This window comes from Lissotriton helveticus, chromosome 3_1 (genome assembly GCF_964261635.1).
Source record: "Lissotriton helveticus chromosome 3_1, aLisHel1.1, whole genome shotgun sequence".
In the NCBI taxonomy this organism is placed as follows: Eukaryota; Metazoa; Chordata; class Amphibia; order Caudata; family Salamandridae; genus Lissotriton; species Lissotriton helveticus.
In genome coordinates, this window is record NC_136061.1 from 1,799,843,869 (window position 1) to 1,799,862,774 (window position 18,906).

The 18,906-nt window shown below is 43.3% G+C and overlaps 1 protein-coding gene across 1 annotated transcript in view; it reads left to right on the top strand.

Moving 5' to 3' along the window:
• Window positions 1-18,906, top strand: part of LOC144823827 (uromodulin-like) — a 442,286-nt gene that overhangs the window by 411,990 nt on the left and 11,390 nt on the right. The window contains exons 8-9 of the mRNA XM_078682688.1: window positions 1,886-2,045; window positions 18,578-18,647. Coding sequence (XP_078538814.1) covers window positions 1,886-2,045; window positions 18,578-18,647 — 230 coding nt within the window. The remainder of the gene's footprint in view (window positions 1-1,885; window positions 2,046-18,577; window positions 18,648-18,906) is intronic.

Consider the following 18,906-nt stretch of genomic DNA (forward strand, 5'->3'; position numbering starts at 1 on the left):
TGGATGGCAGTAGTGTGGGTAGTGCTGTAGTGTAGTAGTGTTTTAGGGTTGGGGTAGTGTATGGGTGGGAGTAGTGTGGGTAGTGTTGTAGTGTAGTACTGTTTTAGGGTTTAGGGTAGTGTAGGGGTGGGAGTAGTGTGGGTAGTGTTGTAGTGTAGTAGTGTTTTAGGGTTAGTGGTAGTGTAGGGGTGGGAGTAGTGTGTTGTGTAGGGGTAGGGTTGTCACTTACCTAGCATACTTTTACTACGAGTATAGCTTTAGCACGCATGCCTTTTCATTGTAAAGGCATGCGTGGTAAAGGCATACTCGTGGTAAAAGTATGCGATGTAATGGCATTTGATTCATTGACGATTTGAGCGCATTACAAACCTACAAATAAATAAATAAATAGGGTATTGGGTAGTGTAGGGGTGGTAGTAGGTTGGGTACTGTAATAGTGTTTTAGGGTTTAGGGCAGTGTGGAGGTAGGAGTTGTGTGGGTAGTGTTGTGGTGTTTTAGGGTTAGGGATAGTGTAGTGGTGGGGGTGGGGGTAGTGTGGGTAGTGTTGTAGTGTAGTAGTGTTTTAGGGTTAGGGGTAGTGTTGTAGTGTAGTAGTGTTTTAGGATTGGGGTAGTGTATGGATGGCAGTAGTGTGGGTAGTGCTGTAGTGTAGTAGTGTTTTAGGGTTGGGGTAGTGTATGGGTGGGAGTAGTGTGGGTAGTGTTGTAGTGTAGTAGTGTTTTAGGGTTTAGGGTAGTGTAGGGGTGGGAGTAGTGTGGGTAGTGTTGTAGTCTAGTAGTGTTTTAGGGTTTACGGTAGTGTAGGGGTGGGGGTAGTGTGGGTAGTGTTGTAGTGTAGTAGTGTTTTAGGGTTAGGGGTAGTGTTGTAGTGTAGTAGTGTTTTAGGGTTGAGGTAGTGTATGGGTGGGAGTAGTGTGGGTAGTGTTGTAGTGTAGTAGTGTTTTAGGGTTTACGGTAGTTTAGGGGTGGGGGTAGTGTGGGTAGTGTAGTACTGTTTTAGGGTTAGGGGTAGTGTTGTAGTGTAGTAGTGTTTTAGGGTTGGGGTAGTGTATGGGTGGGAGTAGTGTGGGTAGTGTTGTAGTAGTGTTTTAGGGTAGTGTAGGGGTGGGAGTAGTGTGGGTAGTGTTGTAGTGTAGTAGTGTTTTAGAGTTTACGGTAGTGTAGGGGTGGGAGTAGTGTGGGTAGTGTTGTAGTGTAGTAGTGTTTTAGGGTTAGTGGTAGTGTAGGGGTGGGAGTAGTGTGTTGTGTAGGGGTAGGGTTGTCACTTACCTAGCATACTTTTACTACGAGTATAGCTTTAGCACGCATGCCTTTACATTGTAAAGGCATGCGTGGTAAAGGCATACTCGTGGTAAAAGTATGCGATGTAATGGCATTTGATTCATTGACATCGCGTAGTAATACCCGCGTTGTAATGGCACGCGTGGGATTAGTATGCGATGTAATGACATACATCCGTTAACACGAAACCTCCCTGATTTTTTGTTAATCTCATACCTTGGAACAGTATCACTCGTTTGTGAGTCTCACTGCTTAGAGTGCAGTCTCAACCATGACCAGTCTCACTGTACCCAACTGATTCTAATGGTGTCTCAGGCATGTGAGTCATTTTTTAAACTTTTTCTAAAAACCGCTCCAAACCAATCAGATGTCACTTGCGTGGCTTCATACGTATCAACAAGGGTGGCTGATTGGAGGAAAAAATCAAATGGTGGCAACAGTTGAGAACCGGGTTTACTCACTGGCGCAATAGTTAGATCTCACCAGGTAGGTACTTTTGGTTGGCTCCGACACATGCACAGCAAGAATTTAATGGTGACTTGACTGTGACATTAAAAGCAGTCTTTGAAATCTAACTCCACGCTCTCCTCTCTTCTCTTCACAGCTGTGCAGTGACGGATGAAGTGGATGTACACATTATCCACAACGGCGATTCCTTGGCAGTTATGTTTCAGATAGAGACCTTTGCCTTTCAAGACATGTCTGCAGTGTACATGAGCTGTGATATATCCCTGTGCCCGAAGACAACACCAAACACCTGCGGGGTAAGTGATGGGGGTTGTTACAGAAAAGGAATTTAAATTAGCGCCCAAACCAGCAAGTGGGGAGGTGCCAGGATGAGCAATTGTGAGTACAGGAACGCAGTGGCCTGAAGAGGAATCAAGCGTTTGCTTCTTTCGACAAACATACAAAGAGCAGGTGCAGCACTAGAAGCAGCAATGCACGCTTACATCACACACAAGTACACCACACGCAGCAGCAGCAATACTAGCTTACCTCACACACAAGTACACCACAAGCAGCAGCAGCAATGCAAGCTTACATCACAGTCAAGACAGGTTTTGTGAAAGCAACAGAAAGGCAAACCTGGTGACAGGAATATTGGGACCAAGAAAATCAAAAAGGGGGAGTGAAGAGGTGGTGCCGATGAGCACCGAGGTGGGCACGTCCTCCTCTTATCAGGGATTCTATTAATCAAAAGGGTCCACCTCGCATTGGGTGGGTGTATATCCAGATGTCAATGGAATACACCTTCTTTGTTAAAATACCCCTCACACACCAAAAGGGCCCTTGGTGTCATGCTTCATCATCGGGGTCTTCCCGTCCCGCTGCGGGGCGGGGCAGTGCTGCGACAAGCGACTACGCTGGAGCACCTTTAGATGGGGGTGCTATGTGTTGGGAGTGAGTGTCAGTGGGGTCAGGAGTGATATAAAGAGTGAGTTATTAAAAAATACCTGGCCTAGTGGTAAAAAAATTTTTTTATTAAACACTGGCTGGTATTGTTAAAAGAAAAGTGAAGCGGAGAGATGGAGCTGGTTAATGGGCTCTCTCTCCTGTGTGGGTCAACATGTTTCGAGGCGTGAAGCCTCTTCGTCAGGACCTAGGGGATGATCCCCCTGTCACTCACTAGTGTTTCTCCACAAAGGTAGAAAAAAGTGTATATACAAAAAAGTGAAACAAGTTTATCTATGTGTGTAGCTACAATTAATAATTACAACACATTTTTACTACTGTCACACTAATAATGTAGTATGCTTATCATTAGAGGAGTCAATGCCTCATGAGCCAGCTCAAGACAGAAGGGTAATGTGGGGTCCCAATCAGCCCCCTGCACGGTTGTGCTTCCTCCTTCGTCTGCGGCTTCCGTGGAATATTGGGACCACCAGACCCAAAAAGTGCATACAGGCAGGGGTATGCGGGCCATGATCCTTCTGTCCCTGACCATGTGTGCTGGAAAGGGGCACCAGCAGGTTACTCTTGATACTTCCTGATCCAACAGTGTACGCAGGAGGAAGGAGGATGGGAACAGTGGCTGGTACAGGGTTTTTGGGTAGGGCTCTGCTGATAGGATCACTGTCATTCTGGAGAACATCTCTGCCCTTCCTTGCCTCTCTGCAGTTTATTCAGTAACTTCAACTTCTGAGAGTCGTTTACTCCTTAGAAATCCTCAGTTAACTCCTAGGGCCCGAACTAGGTAGGCATTTACCGGTCGGTAACGGCCGAATTCAGCCGTTACCGACCGGTAAATGCCTTTTCCAATGTAGGGGGCATGTATTTACAGATTCTGTATTTTTACCGAATCTGTATTTACCGAATCGGTAAAATTACCGAATTGGTAAATACAGACTCAGTAAAAATACAGAATCTGTAAATGCAGATGTAGGTGGCGCTTTAAACAGTGCCACAGGCCCCTCAGAATTCGTTATTTACCATGTAATACTATTGCATGGTAAATAACGAATTCAAGTGTACATGCACATCTGTGCATGTACACCTGTGCCATGTGACACACAGACATGCCCACACAAGCCTGACATTGGGGTGCTACAGGGTGTCAAAGTGTCACCCAGTTCCCCCTGGCAGGATTCGGTATTTACCGATTCGGTAATTACCGAATCGGTATTTGCCATTGATTCCTATGGGCTTCAAGGCCCATAGGAATCAATGGCAAACACTGATTCGGTATTTACCGAATCGGTAAATACCGAATCATACAGATTCGGTCATTTAAAAAGAATAATTACCTATAATCTGCCTACTTCAAATTTACCTACTCTTAAATACCGAATCGGTATGCTTCGGTATTTAAGAGTAGGTAAATCGAAATTACCTAAATCGGGCCCTAACTGCCTACTTTCCCAGCCTTTGTTACTTTTTGCGACCCTCTCAGCAGTTTCCCGATTTACCGAGACGCCTACGTTTATTTATTGATTATAGCCAGCAGTATACAATAGGGAGCATGGACGTGGCCTTCGGAAATAATAACATAAAAGTAAGAGATATTAAAAGCATCATTAATTTCTCTCAACATATTGCTATTATTCCAGCCAGCCCAAATAATATTTTGTGAAAATGATATTAATATTATTATAATTATGAGACAGGTATACATTTGAAACTGCATTGGTCCATCAGCATTGGCTAAAACTAGATTGAATTTTATGGAGGCCATCTGAGTATTTTAAAGTGACCTAGATTCGGTGATTGGCCTATATTTTTATCTTCAGAATTCTCCGCCCTGACTGCAGAGGCCCTGCAGTCGTAAACTTACTATTAACTCATAGGGGCCCATTATGATGTTGGTGGGACCAACACCGTTGTACCGTCAGTCCCACCGACATCTCTAACCACAGTCTGAACACCCCATTAGGCTGCTGTCGGTCAGGCGCATTAGCCCAGGGATCGACGGACAGCTTACGACAGGCTCAAGGAGCCCATCAGGCGATCGCGCTGATCGCATTTCCTCTAATAGAGGTGGTGCCTTATCAGGCACCGCCATAGGGATTATGTTCCACCTTTCCGCCAGCCATTTCACGTTGATTCTTCTGACGTGAAAAGTTTGGCAGAAAGGCTTTTTTGGGCCCCCTAGCACAGCCCCTGTCCCTGTGGCCCTCGGCTATTGGCCTCCAAACCTCCCTCCATCGTGTGGCAGGGATGTTTCAAAACATGCCCCTTTGTATTTGGGCTTAGGCTGCGGCCCTTTTCAGGGCCGCAGCATAAGCCTCAATACAAATAGGCATGTTTCCGACCGCATACATGGCGATCGGATCCTAATTTGATAGGTGGGACCACCGAATACCGGTCGGTCCTGTTACTGCAACGATGGCCGTCCGAATGCTCGTCCGACCACCATCATAATTGGCCCCACAGTTTGGGAATACAAAAATAGTAAACTTACACAAAAGTGTAGGTTTTCCTTGATGCATTAGGCCTGCACTTCCTTATTTTGTTAGAACATCTCCGGATGACATTAGCACAGAGGGTTCCGAATAATTATGCATAAAAGTACTGCTTAGATGCTAAGTAAATATGTAGTTTATTTTCTCTGTGCTCCGATGATGAAACTGCAGAACTGTTGATTTGAAGATTGTGCAAAAAAAAAAAAACTTGATTCTGGGGTGCGAGAGATTTTAGAAGACATTCCTATTGCACTAGAGATGCTGCCCAATTTCTTAATGATTTTGCTGACCATTGGGGCTTTAAATATTTTTCTGACATTTTCATACATTGCCTCATGAAACTGAGGTTGAACACCCTCTCTGATCCAGTAAATGTGGGAGGTTTCAGTCAGATACACATTTTGGGATGTCTAAATTTTGGGGAAATATTTTTCCCCACAATTGTAAAAGGCCAGGTTTTGCCCATTGTCAAAAATCAATTTCATATTTATTCAAAATATTCCTATTTCTTACCCCAAAAACTTGCTATTCTTACAGATCCACATTGTACTACAGCCTGTGTGAAAAAAACAGGAGCTATTTTCTCTGAAAAAATGGTTTCCTAGATCACAGGTAACTAATTATAATATTAATATTGGTGCAAGTCAGGACCTCATTAATCTAAGCATTCATTTATTCAAATCCCCAAGAATGGCCTTAAATAACACCTGAGGCCTATTAGATGAGCAGTAGGTGCCTGTTCTGTTGACAGATAACCGATTAACATTTTTACCCAATTCGACTATACTCATTTTATCAATCTCAGAAGGATGAACGGATGGGTAGATCTGCTGGAATTCATACCAGTGACCATAGAGTTGCATGATCTTCTTTCTAGAGTGGATGTATATGTTCACTAAGACGCCAGACCTAGTCATCACTACTTATGTGTTTTCCTACTTGAAATATTTATTTTTTACATGCTCCTTCATCATAGAGGAGATTTCCTTAAGCAGTAGAGCACTTCTTTTTCAGTTCAGAAGAGACAAATATAGGTATTACCTCTGCTTAAAGATTCCTCTGCAGATGCCACCTTTCTCAGTAAGTGCCACCCTATTTCCCTTCTCTCGCTCCCGGTCATAATGTTTGAAAAGTAAGTAAATACTCAACTCTCTTCTTTTCTGGAAGCTAGTCCCATTTTGGACCTTGGTCAGTGAGGCTTTCATCCTTTTCACTGTTCTGAGAGTGCCCTAATTTCCATTCTGGAATTCATACGTATTAAAGTGGACACTAGCCAATCAATAGCCTTGGTCTTACTTGAGCACATAAAATTCTAATCTCACATCTTCCTCAGGTCGAAATACAGGGCAAGGCTTTGTCATGAATCTCTTCCTTTCACCATGACTCAGACTTTGTACTTACCTCCTTTCATTCCAACTTCAGAGAGCCCAAACTAAGAGCTCCCCAGGGCACTTCTTTAAGCCCTATGCTCTTTAATGTTTAGGACTCCTCCTTCGCACAACTTATTTTCTATATTATTCATGACAAATCGGACAACACCCACATTCTGTTTTGACTCAATGGCTCTTCTGCAAGCAATAAACTGAATTTTCATTACTGTCTTTTGTATGTTGTTTCCTCAATGTGTTTTTGAGCGCAAAACAGATAGGACTGAAATTCATCTGTTGGGAAAATGGACCATACTTTGGTGCCATAACCTGTGGCCTGAGAACCTTGGTTGATCACCTATTGCAATTTTGAAAGCCCGCACTCTGGGATTTTGAATTGGCAAAGATCTTTCGCTGTCCACTGAGGTCAGCAAAATCTCTTCTACATTTTTCCATCAACCATATCTCCTTTGACAAGTTTTTCCATTCTTACCTTTCACTGCGAGGGAGTACTGTAGACCTTATTTCTGTCTATGCTGGGCTACTGAGAGACCCTCTAAAATGTATTTCCAGAAATATATTTCCAGAATTCAAATGATTCAGAACATGCCCATACACCCAATTTTCTTTCTTCCTCATAGTTCGGAAATTTCTCTTTACATGGCTACACTTTACTGGCTTCCCATCTCATACAGTATCCTCTTCAAGACCCTTTGTTTGGTTTATTGGGCCTTTTATAATTCTTGTCCCCTTTACCTCTGACCCAATTTGGTCACTTATGCTCCTGCTGGATATCTCAGATCAGTCGCTCTTTGTCTATTTCCAATTCCTCACTTTCACTGTCAGAGATTGGGGGAATGAGCTTTCACCTAACTTGCTCTCATGCGATACAATTGCAATTAAGTTCTGACTCATCTCCAATCACCTTGTCTACCAGAAGTCCAAAACACCTGGCTTTTCGCAGTTGATTCTTTTTTTTATCGTAGTCTTCTGCTTTCTCATCGAGGATTCACTAGTGCCAGTATACCCTTTTGGGTTATTTTCATGCCACATAAATTTGTAGAATAGAATGGAATATCACACAATATAGTCCTAATACTACACCATGGAAAGTTCACCATATCTTAAGGTGCTATAAAATGGGAATATGTCTAAGGTGGTTGAAGGCAACCCCAAACATCTTTGCAGGCAGTGATTTGGTTGACAATACTGCCAAGAGTGGTTTTCTTCCAGGGCAAATTTGGTCTGGAATATTTGTCCTGGAATAAATCGAACTTTTTAAGAAAACCGGTAAGGACCATTTGATGTGGATGCATTACTCATTTAGCAGACCATGGCATCCAACATACATGTCTGTCACGATTATTCTTTTTTTCTATTGCCCTTTATTACATTTTCTGTATTGAAATCAAATAATACAATCAGATTGCAGCACATAGTACATCATCTTGTATCAGCCATCTGACAGTCAATATATACTGTGCAGTAACCCACTTTTGGGATCATCTCCCTTCACTTATTTCAGTAGCAACATGTAACTTTATTTATCTTGTCATAGTCTAACAATTCTAGCCCACATATGTCCTGCACAAAATACAAAGATCTCTTGACTTCGTAAACTTCCATTTATTAATCAGTGTATATTGAACCTAGCATTTTTCTTGCTAGAACTTTGCTGGGGGGGGGGGGTAGGGGGGAGCCCAAGCAATCCCTAAAAGGGAAACTCAGAATAAATACTGACAGAAGAAGAGGAAGAGTGGAGAGGGGTGAAGAAGTGGAAAGGGCGCTTTTTTCTTAGCAGCAGCTCTCAGTGCAACACTTGACATTTGGTGTTAACTCCCAGCATCTCCCCTACATTAACGTAAACATCACCGACGCCTGCAAATCTGTAAGCACCCAGTATCACCATGGCAAAACATACAGGCTACAGGGTAGCATGATGGCATTGAAACCACAATCCTGGAGGAGGTCCACAATCATCTTTGAAGAATCCACCAAGTGCTCGACCTCCTTGGAAACTGCTGCAACATTCATGGAACACCGACAAACTACAAGTCTCTGATAACTTCACCCTGCCCTGGACCCTTGCCTACTGACCACCTGGACTACCAACCACCTTTACTAATCTCATCACCGAATTTGTTCTCACGCTTGCCATCAACTCCAGAGCCTCTTTAGAACTGTGCAACCTCAACTTCCACCCAGAAGACAGGACCGACCACAACTCCGCGGCACTCTTCACAAGCCTGAGTGATATCAGCCTTACCCAACTTGTCACTGCTCCCACACAAAATGCAGGACATACACTGGATACCATCTTCATTACTAGTGACAGCATCAAATACATAGCCATCATGCTGCTTACATGGACGAACCACTTCATCATCCATTTCAAGATCGACACAACGCAAATCAACGCCCCTACCAGCACCTGCCTCACAAGCTGCAGCTCTGGCAAAATCTTTAAAGCAGACTGGCTTGGTTCCCTCACCACAGAAAAACTGAACTGCATGACCTCGAAAAGCATATCACAAACTCTAACACTGGACCAGGAACTGCGCAGACTCCCATGCACTCATCAAGCCCAACAACCAAACAAGATCCAACAAGCAAGCCAACTGGTACACAGAGCCCTCTGAGAATCAAAACAACACAACAAACAACTAGACAGGTAATTGAGAAGTTGAACCAGCCACTAAACCACCAACAGATCCACATACAAGACTGATCTCAGACACCACCACGAGCAACTATGTAACACCAAGAAACGTGCACTAGCTGAACGCATGGAAGGAAGCTCTAACAGTAGCAAAGAAATCTTCTCAATCAAAGATGGACTACACCACACCGTCCACAAGTGTCGACAACATCCTCCCCTCACAAGAAATCTGCTATGACCTATTAATCTTCTTCCATAGCAAAATCTCCAATATGTGCACCATCTTCCCACACCAAAATTCCCTGCCGACCTCACTGCAAAACTACCAATCACCAACCAAGACAAAAAGCTGATTGACTAGGCACAGGATCAATCATGCGGACCATCCACTGAGGTGCCCCAAAGGATCCATTTCCTCACTACATCTACAACTTAGGAACTTCCCCAATAAGCACCTCCCTCTCCCACATCATTAACACCTCCATCTGCTCTGCCATATTCCCAGACGACTGGAAACACGCAGAAGTCAACACTGTTCTCTAAAAAACATCAGCCAACCCAAACTGCTGTCTAACATGTCTCCTCCCGGACCCAGTCAAAGTGATGAAGAAGGCCATCAATAAATAACTCTCAACCCACCTTGAGGCCCATCATCCACTGGAAAACACCCAATCTGGCTTCTGAAATAACCACAGCACTGAAACAGTAGTCACTGCAGCCACCAACAACATTAGGACCATCCTGGACCACAGAGAAACAACAGGCCTCATCCTACTCAACCTATCTGCTGCCTTCAACATTGTCTCCCACTGCACTCTAACCAGAAGACTCCACGATATAGGCACCCAAGGATCTACACTCCATTGGATCGGCTCCTTCATTATATGAGGAACCTAGAGAGTTAGTATGCCACCATTCACATCAGAAACCAAGTAACTGGTCTACGGAGTCCACAAGGCATCTTCCATCAGGCCCATCCTTTTCAACATTTACATGAGCCCCGCTAGCAAACATTATTGGATCTCAAGGCATCTCAAGTCAAGTCAAGTCAAGTCAGAATTTATATAGCGCACTACATACCCATAGGGTCTCAAGGCGCTTGAGGAAGGGGGGGGGGGGTTTACTTATCGAATATCCATGTTTTAAGTTGTTTTCTGAAGGCTAGGTGGTTTTGAGTAAGTCGGAGGTGGATGGGAAGGGAATTCCAGGTCTTGGCCGCATCATCTGTATCATGGTCTTGGTCCATCATCCCATATGCATATGACACCCAGCTCATTCTCTCCTTGACAGACAAGACTACCACCTCCGGAATCAACTTCACCAACTGCATGACCATAGTAGCAGACTGCATGTGAACAAATTGTCTGAAGCTCAATTCCGATAAGATGGAAGTCATGATTTTCGGTAACAGGACCTCCCCCCGAGTCTCCACCTGGTGGCCGCTTGCACTATTGCCACCGACCACGCTAGAAACCTTAGATGACAAATTCTCCAGGATGACAAAAGTCAATGCAGTGAGCACCTCCTGCTTCCATATCCTATGTAAGATCTTCAAGTGGCTCCCCAGAAGACCAGACATACCAACACCCAAGCATTTATCACAGGCAGGCTTGACTGTGGCAGTGCACTGCATGTTGAAATCTTCAAGCAACTCCTACAAAGACATCTGAACACCCCAACAAGACTCATACTAGACCTTCCACTCCGCACCCACATTACACTGCAGCTAAGGATCTCCATTGGCTCGCCATTCACATACACATCCAATTCAAACTACTCACTCACACTTACAAAGCCCAGCACAACATAGGACCAACAACCTCATACACTTTCAACAGTGACAAGGCATCTACACTCTGCCTCACACTTGTATACACCCCCTGCATTCACAGAAACAAGGCAGAAGGGCACTCCTTCTCCTACATCGCACCCAAAATTTGGGATAGTCTCCCACTGCACATTTGGGCCGCTCCCTCACTTCTTGAGTTCTGTGAAAGGCTGACAACCTGTCTCTTTGAATAATGAGGCAGGGGTCTTTCACCCACTCACCTGCTGAAGCACCTGGCTACCCTCATGGGTGATTAATGTGCTCTAACATAACATACCATAACTTAACACCTGAATTAGTTCTGGACCTATCCACTGTAACAGGATCTGGGTTAGCTTCTCTTAACTCCTGGCCCAACTGCCTATGTGCTTCCAGATCCTGTTCTCTCTATCTAGAACAGAGCCATATGGAACAGGGAAACCTGCCAGTAAAATCTGCCATAATGCTATATAGCTCATACAATGGCAAAAACATCCAAATCCTTGGCTCATAGTTCTGACACAAGCTTCATCTGAACTACTGCATAGTCAGGAAAGATATGAAAACTATCTTATTTTTGATCTAGGCATGATAGTGTGACAACTCCCCTTCTACTGCAAGATCCATGGGCCTAGGCCGGCATAGAAACACTTCCAATTAAACAAAACAGCCATGCATACAAACACTTTTACTTAAGTAAAAGCTACTTATAATGTTGATTGTCCCTCATTGAAGTCTTCATAGAAGTTATATACACTTAATATTCCTGAGCCTGTGTGGGATCCCATTTACATTTCCGAACAATATTTTTTTGTATAATACAGACAATTTTATGAAACACATGTATTCAAACCTATCTGGAGATAGGAGGGGGGTGGGATGGTGACCCTGGTGGTGTGTGAATTTCCTGTGGGAAGACTCCACAAAGCACCAGTTCACTCATTGCCCATTATACAACTTTGTGGCAGCAGGAACGGTTTTTCAGTGATATGCAGAATGTGTAGAAACATGCATAAAGATTCTAACTTTCTATAATTACCTAAGGATTGCAAACAACCATGTTGACATAAATATATCCTTTCTGCATGTCACTGCACAGCTAGTTAAACAGAGCAGAAGAAAAACACATTTTTGTGTTCACTCTTTAAACAGTCACACTAATTAAGCTCAGTGACCTGACCTGCATTCCCCCCAGCTGCTGGCTCTGGCAGTAGGCATTGTGACACCAGAACTCAACTGAAATAGGTTATTACAGTTAAGCACCTATGTAGCATCACAAGTAGCCTTTCATATAACCGATAAAGTACCCCCTGCAATACATTATAAGGATATTGCAATTCACAGAGGATTTCCATCATCATTTAGAGGAATGACTCCAAAGGCCAAGTTCCTTTATAAGGTTATGAAACTCCCATGTCACTTGCAAAATCATTATCATGTGCCCCAGGCAATACTTTATCCCATATAATATATGTACACTGTCACCTTTCCCACAAACCACTTAAAACCTTGGGGTGTAGCTCTTTCATATGAAAGAATGAGCATGTTTGTAAACATGAAGAATAACAATAAAACCGGTAGTGCACACATCAAAGCTTGTTATCTATTTATTGCAAACAGATATTAGAAGCAGTTCAAAACAAGTCAGGTTTAAAAAAAAAACTTGCTACAGTAGCTCAGAACATGTAGAAACATGCGTAAAGATTCTAGCTTTTCTCTGTCTATGCATTGCAAACAAATACACATATTCTCTCTTGTCCTTATTGTAAGCTACGGAAATAGAGCAGAAGAATGAACAGCAACATTTTGGTTGTTGCTTTAAACAGCTGCTTTATTTATGTTCTGCTACCTGACCTGCCTTTCACCTCGGCTGCTGTCTCTGGCAGTAGACATTGTCACGTCAGAACTCAGCAGTAATAACTGTATAATAGTTGAGTTCTGATGTCTTTAATTTATAATCATTGACTTGGTATGTCACAAGTCGATAATTATAAAGAAATTAGTGACTGTTGTTTGTTATACTGGAGTTGCAGAATCCCATGTATAACATGAATAGATCTTCAGGTGACTGCCTTGAAAATGTTTGAAATGTAAACATTTCTTATTCACTTTTTACCCGTAATAATGTAATGTTAATGTAATGTTGGCTTCTTATATAGCGCACTAATCACCCCAAAGGGTCTCAAGGCGCTTGCTTTGGGAACCCGTCCTGGTTTTTCCCTGTGAGATAGCCCCTACAGGGCACCCCCGAGGTGAAAGCCAGGCATCCCGCTGCGGGGGGCCGTAGTGGAGATTGAGCAAGCTATTGCCCAGAGTTGCAGAGTGTGAGCCCCTGATTTGAGTAGGCACCGAAGCGAGAATTATCGAGTCCGTGGACATTTTGAGCTCAGGACCCTGCCGCGTCGGGAATTGAACCCTGGTCCCGGTCTGACCTCTGCTTCGGGGTCTGCCTCCTCTAACCAGTGAGCCACACTGTAATGAGCTTCTGTTTCAAGTAGGGACCTAATAGTTTTGGACAATATAGAGCTATATAATGAAATATCCACTTAGAAATGAATCGATTAGAAGGGGCTAACTTCGTATGAATGGGCCCACACTTCAGAATGAGCCTTTGTAGTAGTAGTAATATACATAACAGAGCAGAAGAAAAACACATTTTTGTGTTCACTCTTTAAACAGTCACACTAATTAAGCTCAGTGACCTGACCTGCATTCCCCCCAGCTGCTGGCTCTGGCAGTAGGCATTGTGACACCAGAACTCAACTGAAATAGGTTATTACAGTTAAGCACCTATGTAGCATCACAAGTAGCCTTTCATATAACCGATAAAGTACCCCCTGCAATACATTATAAGGATATTGCAATTCACAGAGGAATTCCATCATCATTTAGAGGAATGACTCCAAAGGCCAAGTTCCTTTATAAGGTTATGAAACTCCCATGTCACTTGCAAAATCATTATCATGTGCCCCAGGCAATACTTTATCCCATATAATATATGTACACTGTCACCTTTCCCACAAACCACTTAAAACCTTGGGGTGTAGCTCTTTCATATGAAAGAATGAGCATGTTTGTAAACATGAAGAATAACAATAAAACCGGTAGTGCACACATCAAAGCTTGTTATCTATTTATTGCAAACAGATATTAGAAGCAGTTCAAAACAAGTCAGGTTTAAAAAAAAAACTTGCTACAGTAGCTCAGAACATGTAGAAACATGCGTAAAGATTCTAGCTTTTCTCTGTCTATGCATTGCAAACAAATACACATATTCTCTCTTGTCCTTATTGTAAGCTACGGAAATAGAGCAGAAGAACGAACAGCAACATTTTGGTTGTTGCTTTAAACAGCTGCTTTATTTATGTTCTGCTACCTGACCTGCCTTTCACCTCGGCTGCTGTCTCTGGCAGTAGACATTGTCACGTCAGAACTCAGCAGTAATAACTGTATAATAGTTGAGTTCTGATGTCTTTAATTTATAATCATTGACTTGGTATGTCACAAGTCGATAATTATAAAGAAATTAGTGACTGTTGTTTGTTATACTGGAGTTGCAGAATCCCATGTATAACATGAATAGATCTTCAGGTGACTGCCTTGAAAATGTATGAAATGTAAACATTTCTTATTCACTTTTTACCCGTAATAATGTAATGTTAATGTAATGTTGGCTTCTTATATAGCGCACTAATCACCCCAAAGGGTCTCAAGGCGCTTGCTTTGGGAACCCGTCCTGGTTTTTCCCTGTGAGATAGCCCCTACTGGGCACCCCCAAGGTGAAAGCCAGGCATCCCGCTGCGGGGGGCCGTAGTGGAGATTGAGCAAGCTATTGCCCAGAGTTGCAGAGTGTGAGCCCCTGATTTGAGTAGGCACCGAAGCGAGAATTTTCGAGTCCGTGGACATTTTGAGCTCAGGACCCTGCCGCGTCGGGAATTGAACCCTGGTCCCGGTCTGACCTCTGCTTCAGGGTCTGCCTCCTCTAACCAGTGAGCCACACTGTAATGAGATTCTGTTCCAAGTAGGGACCTAATAGTTTTGGACAATGTAGAGCTATATAATGAAATATCCACTTAGAAATGAATCGATTAGAAGGGGCTAACTTGGTATGAATGGGCCCACACTTAAGAATGAGCCTTTGGACTTTTGTTAGGATCTTCAGTCCTATCCAGACAGACATGAAGGACCCTTTATCATCAATTGAGAACAGATGTCCTTCCACTGTAAAGACAAATATGGTTAGGTCTCGGCCTGATCCAGCGCATACGCTGGTCTGGCCGAGACTTTTATTAGCTGCTTTGAAAAGTGCTACTTTCCCAGCAACCAGCTTACTATCACGCGCACAAGCACGGGCGTGACGTGCACAGCTGCCATTTGGCTTCACAACTCCCGGCTGGGTCGCGTGGCCAATGCTTGTTTTTATAGCACACAGGTATTATTCTTCATAACACTTTGTGCCGCGTCCTATACAAACGCAAATTCATTTGTTATGCCAAGATTTCAAATTTGACACCTGGTCGCACATAATTTTACTTTCTCGACCACCCAGAGTTTCGAGACAAACATCTATGTGGGGGCGTGTAAACATAGAGTGAGAGTGTCTGAGTGTGTATGCCAGTTAAGCTTGAAGCACACTTTTAACTTTCTCCATTACCCCGCCCTTTACCTTACAGACAACGTCACCCAAAATATAATTTTAGCTTCTGAAATGCTTTGTACTGAAAACTCTGCACTCTGGCTCTTGGCAGACTGACACCCTTCACACAAACCCAGTATTACACGCGGTCTGTGCACACACGCTATTTCTACGAGCTCTCCGTACACTCTCTCTCACAACTTGCACTCGCCGCACGTGCCCTTGGAGTGCAAGTTCCCCCAGCGACCCCTGACTCCTTTGTCCTCGCGTCACCTACACAGAGTCATGATGGACAGGTGACTTCGGCAGGAAGTCCCCTAGCCCAGTACTCTCCACGCTCACATTTCACTCTCAGTTTAGCTCTTACAGCTTCAGAGGGTTCCACCTGGATTTATTTATTTGCTCTTCTTCTCCTTTCTCCTTCCTCATGACCTCTCATAGATGTCACTCGACCCACCTTTGCCATGTCACAATCTGAGGTAGTGCCTACTGCATGATGATGCTAAGGGAGGAGCTTGCAATGGATGCCTGGTGGGCTTGGGCATCGGATTGTTACAACCAGAAAGCAGCAAAATATAGCTCTAATGCTACTTATGGTAGTGTCACTACAGAAGTGAGCATCTGTGCAGCCCTGGCAGTGATACAGCGGTGAGTCAGTGGAAAGATTGAGATGTATCCGCAAAGAGCCCCCTCGAGGGTCCAATAACAGCTATGGCCACTGACATTTTACCTGTGATGTTATTAATATTTATGGCAATTTCTCGTTGAATGTTATCAGTAATATCATACTAATGTGATCAATGATTTCATCAGCGATGTTGCTAGTGATGCCAAATTACCTGATTAGTTACTAGTACTTTTCTATACCCTTAGTCTTCCTCATCACATTCCTGGCCATTTTAAGAGTCCCGGCAACAAGCAGCTGTTTCCCTGAGCCTACAACCTTTCTTCCATTTCAAGACTTTAGTTTTTACTCATAAGAAATCATTTTTCGTCCTTTTTGTTTATTTTCACTCTGATAGAAGTCCCCCCACCCATAACACTGATGTTCTCATTCCCAGCTTCCTGAAAAATATATAAACAAGCATTGGCATAGCCAATAGGTCTCACCTTTGGGACCTTATAAGTGTTTAACCATGCAACAGTTAATGTTGTTCCCCCAAGGATATTGTGCTGCATGACTAAATACTTATAAGGCCCCATAGGCGAGACCTATTGGCTATGCCAATGCTTGATTATTTAAACACTGCCCATAAAATATTACAGAGATTGAAATCAATGAAGAAAAAATGTTTCCCATTAAAAATGTCCCATGACAATATCAAAATACAGCATTTTCATAAGTAGGTTTACAGCGGCAGATTCACTATTTTCAGGCATCCCGAAGAAAGCTCTGAATCATAAATATGGAAGCTATATATTGGAGGCGATTGAGATTTTATGCTGAACTCAAATGGCTGAATAACAAAGGGATTTGTATCCATAATCATATGTTTACAACCAAAAATGGCAGAGTTTATACCTACTCGGTAATCACAGAAGGATGCCTAGCAGATATAAATCCATTTACTATTAGGGGAATGCACGCCATGACTGGGTGAAATGATGCTGCAGTTACATCCAACTGAGGGAATAGGAATTGGGGCCTTGTGGATTTAGAAGCAACCACAACTATGACAGTTTTACGACCCTTTCCCTTCCTGGAAATACGCTTGTGAAAAGGCTGGAGTATATCCCTATGCAGCGTGAGAAGGGGAGCACAAGTCTCCCAGACAACGGGTAGATGCAGAGAAAGGGGCTTCTTCATTGACAAAAAATGATTCCTCGTGGAGAAAAAAGAAAATATTTGCGAGGATTTTATTGACTGGATGGAATGCTTTTTATGTGCTCTTAGAAATCTTTAGTCAAAGGCATTCCAGAAAAGGAAAGCTGTGAAGGGTTCTTTCTATAACCTCTGTTAGCAGCCAGCTGCTGCAGTATTGAGGCCATCAGCTGGAGATCAGAACTTGCAGGGCACCCAAGGTTTGCAGAGGCAGGACAGGTGAGACGGTGACCAAGAGATGGAAGGGAAGCCAGCACTTGCTGGGGACCCTCAGACCACGGTCTGATGCAATGTGGAAGTCAGAGTTATTTGTGTTGGGAATTAATTACACTAGTTATACTTTTGGACAATGTACTTATTAGTACCGTTGGGTAGTTAGAGGTTATTTAGCACTAAAACTATATTTAAAGTAATATGATGATTATGTAAGTTAAGGTAATATGTGAAAACTTGTGTACTGTGCAGACTGTGGTTATCGTAATGTAAGTGACCATGTCCTCAGATTGGGTCTAAGGTAAGTAACCTTGCTTCCTATGTAATCATCTGTGATCAACGTATAGTAGGCAACCGGGCATACTAAACAGACTGTGTTTATATTAGAATAAGTGGACAGTTTTTATTAATCCTCCCGTGCATAAGGTGATGTACGTAACCTCATGTTGGGGATACTTGGTGTGAGCGATCGTAAGGTTGTAATGGGTGACAGGTGGGAAGCAGGAAGCAGTCATGGAAGGCGTTGGTCGCCTGTGTGATGGGTGAGGTTTCTGGATGCCCTTTTAAATGGGGCTCATGCGTGAGAAGGTGCTGATTGTAAAGGAATGTTGTATATAAAGCCCGCCAAAGGAGACGAGTGTTCACACCTAATAAGAGCATCGGCTGAGTTTGGGATCCAGATGTGTGTGGGAAGTGATGAGTGGTACGTCTCATAGGAGGGGGGTGCCTGTTCGAATTGATGTGTCATGTGACAAGAGTATCGACGATGAAGTGATGGCGGGAGGTGTAAGTGAGGGGTTGGATGTTCTCGATTCAAGAGCGTTTCAGCTGTGGCGGCGGCTCCTGATGTGAAGTGACAACCTAAGGACTCTACTTTTTTTCTTTCCTTTTAGTGTTCTTCGTCTCGTTCTGCTAGCGACCGGAACTCTTTCACTATTCAGATGCCTCCAATTGGCATTTCAGGTATAAAAACATTGCTTAAATATCTTGATAGATTGGCTGTTTTGTAGTAGCTGCACACCAGTGGGCTGCATTATGTAAATTGGTGGCTGTTGCTTTTTGTTTGTGGTCTGTGTTAATGTGCATAGGGGTGTAGATTTACAGCATATTACATATATTATGTGTGTGCTATTTTGCTCCATTTCTTTATGTGGTCAGTGTTTGTCGTGCAACAGCAAATGCCAGCGTGCATATTTAGAATACAAAGGGGTCGATTCCGATT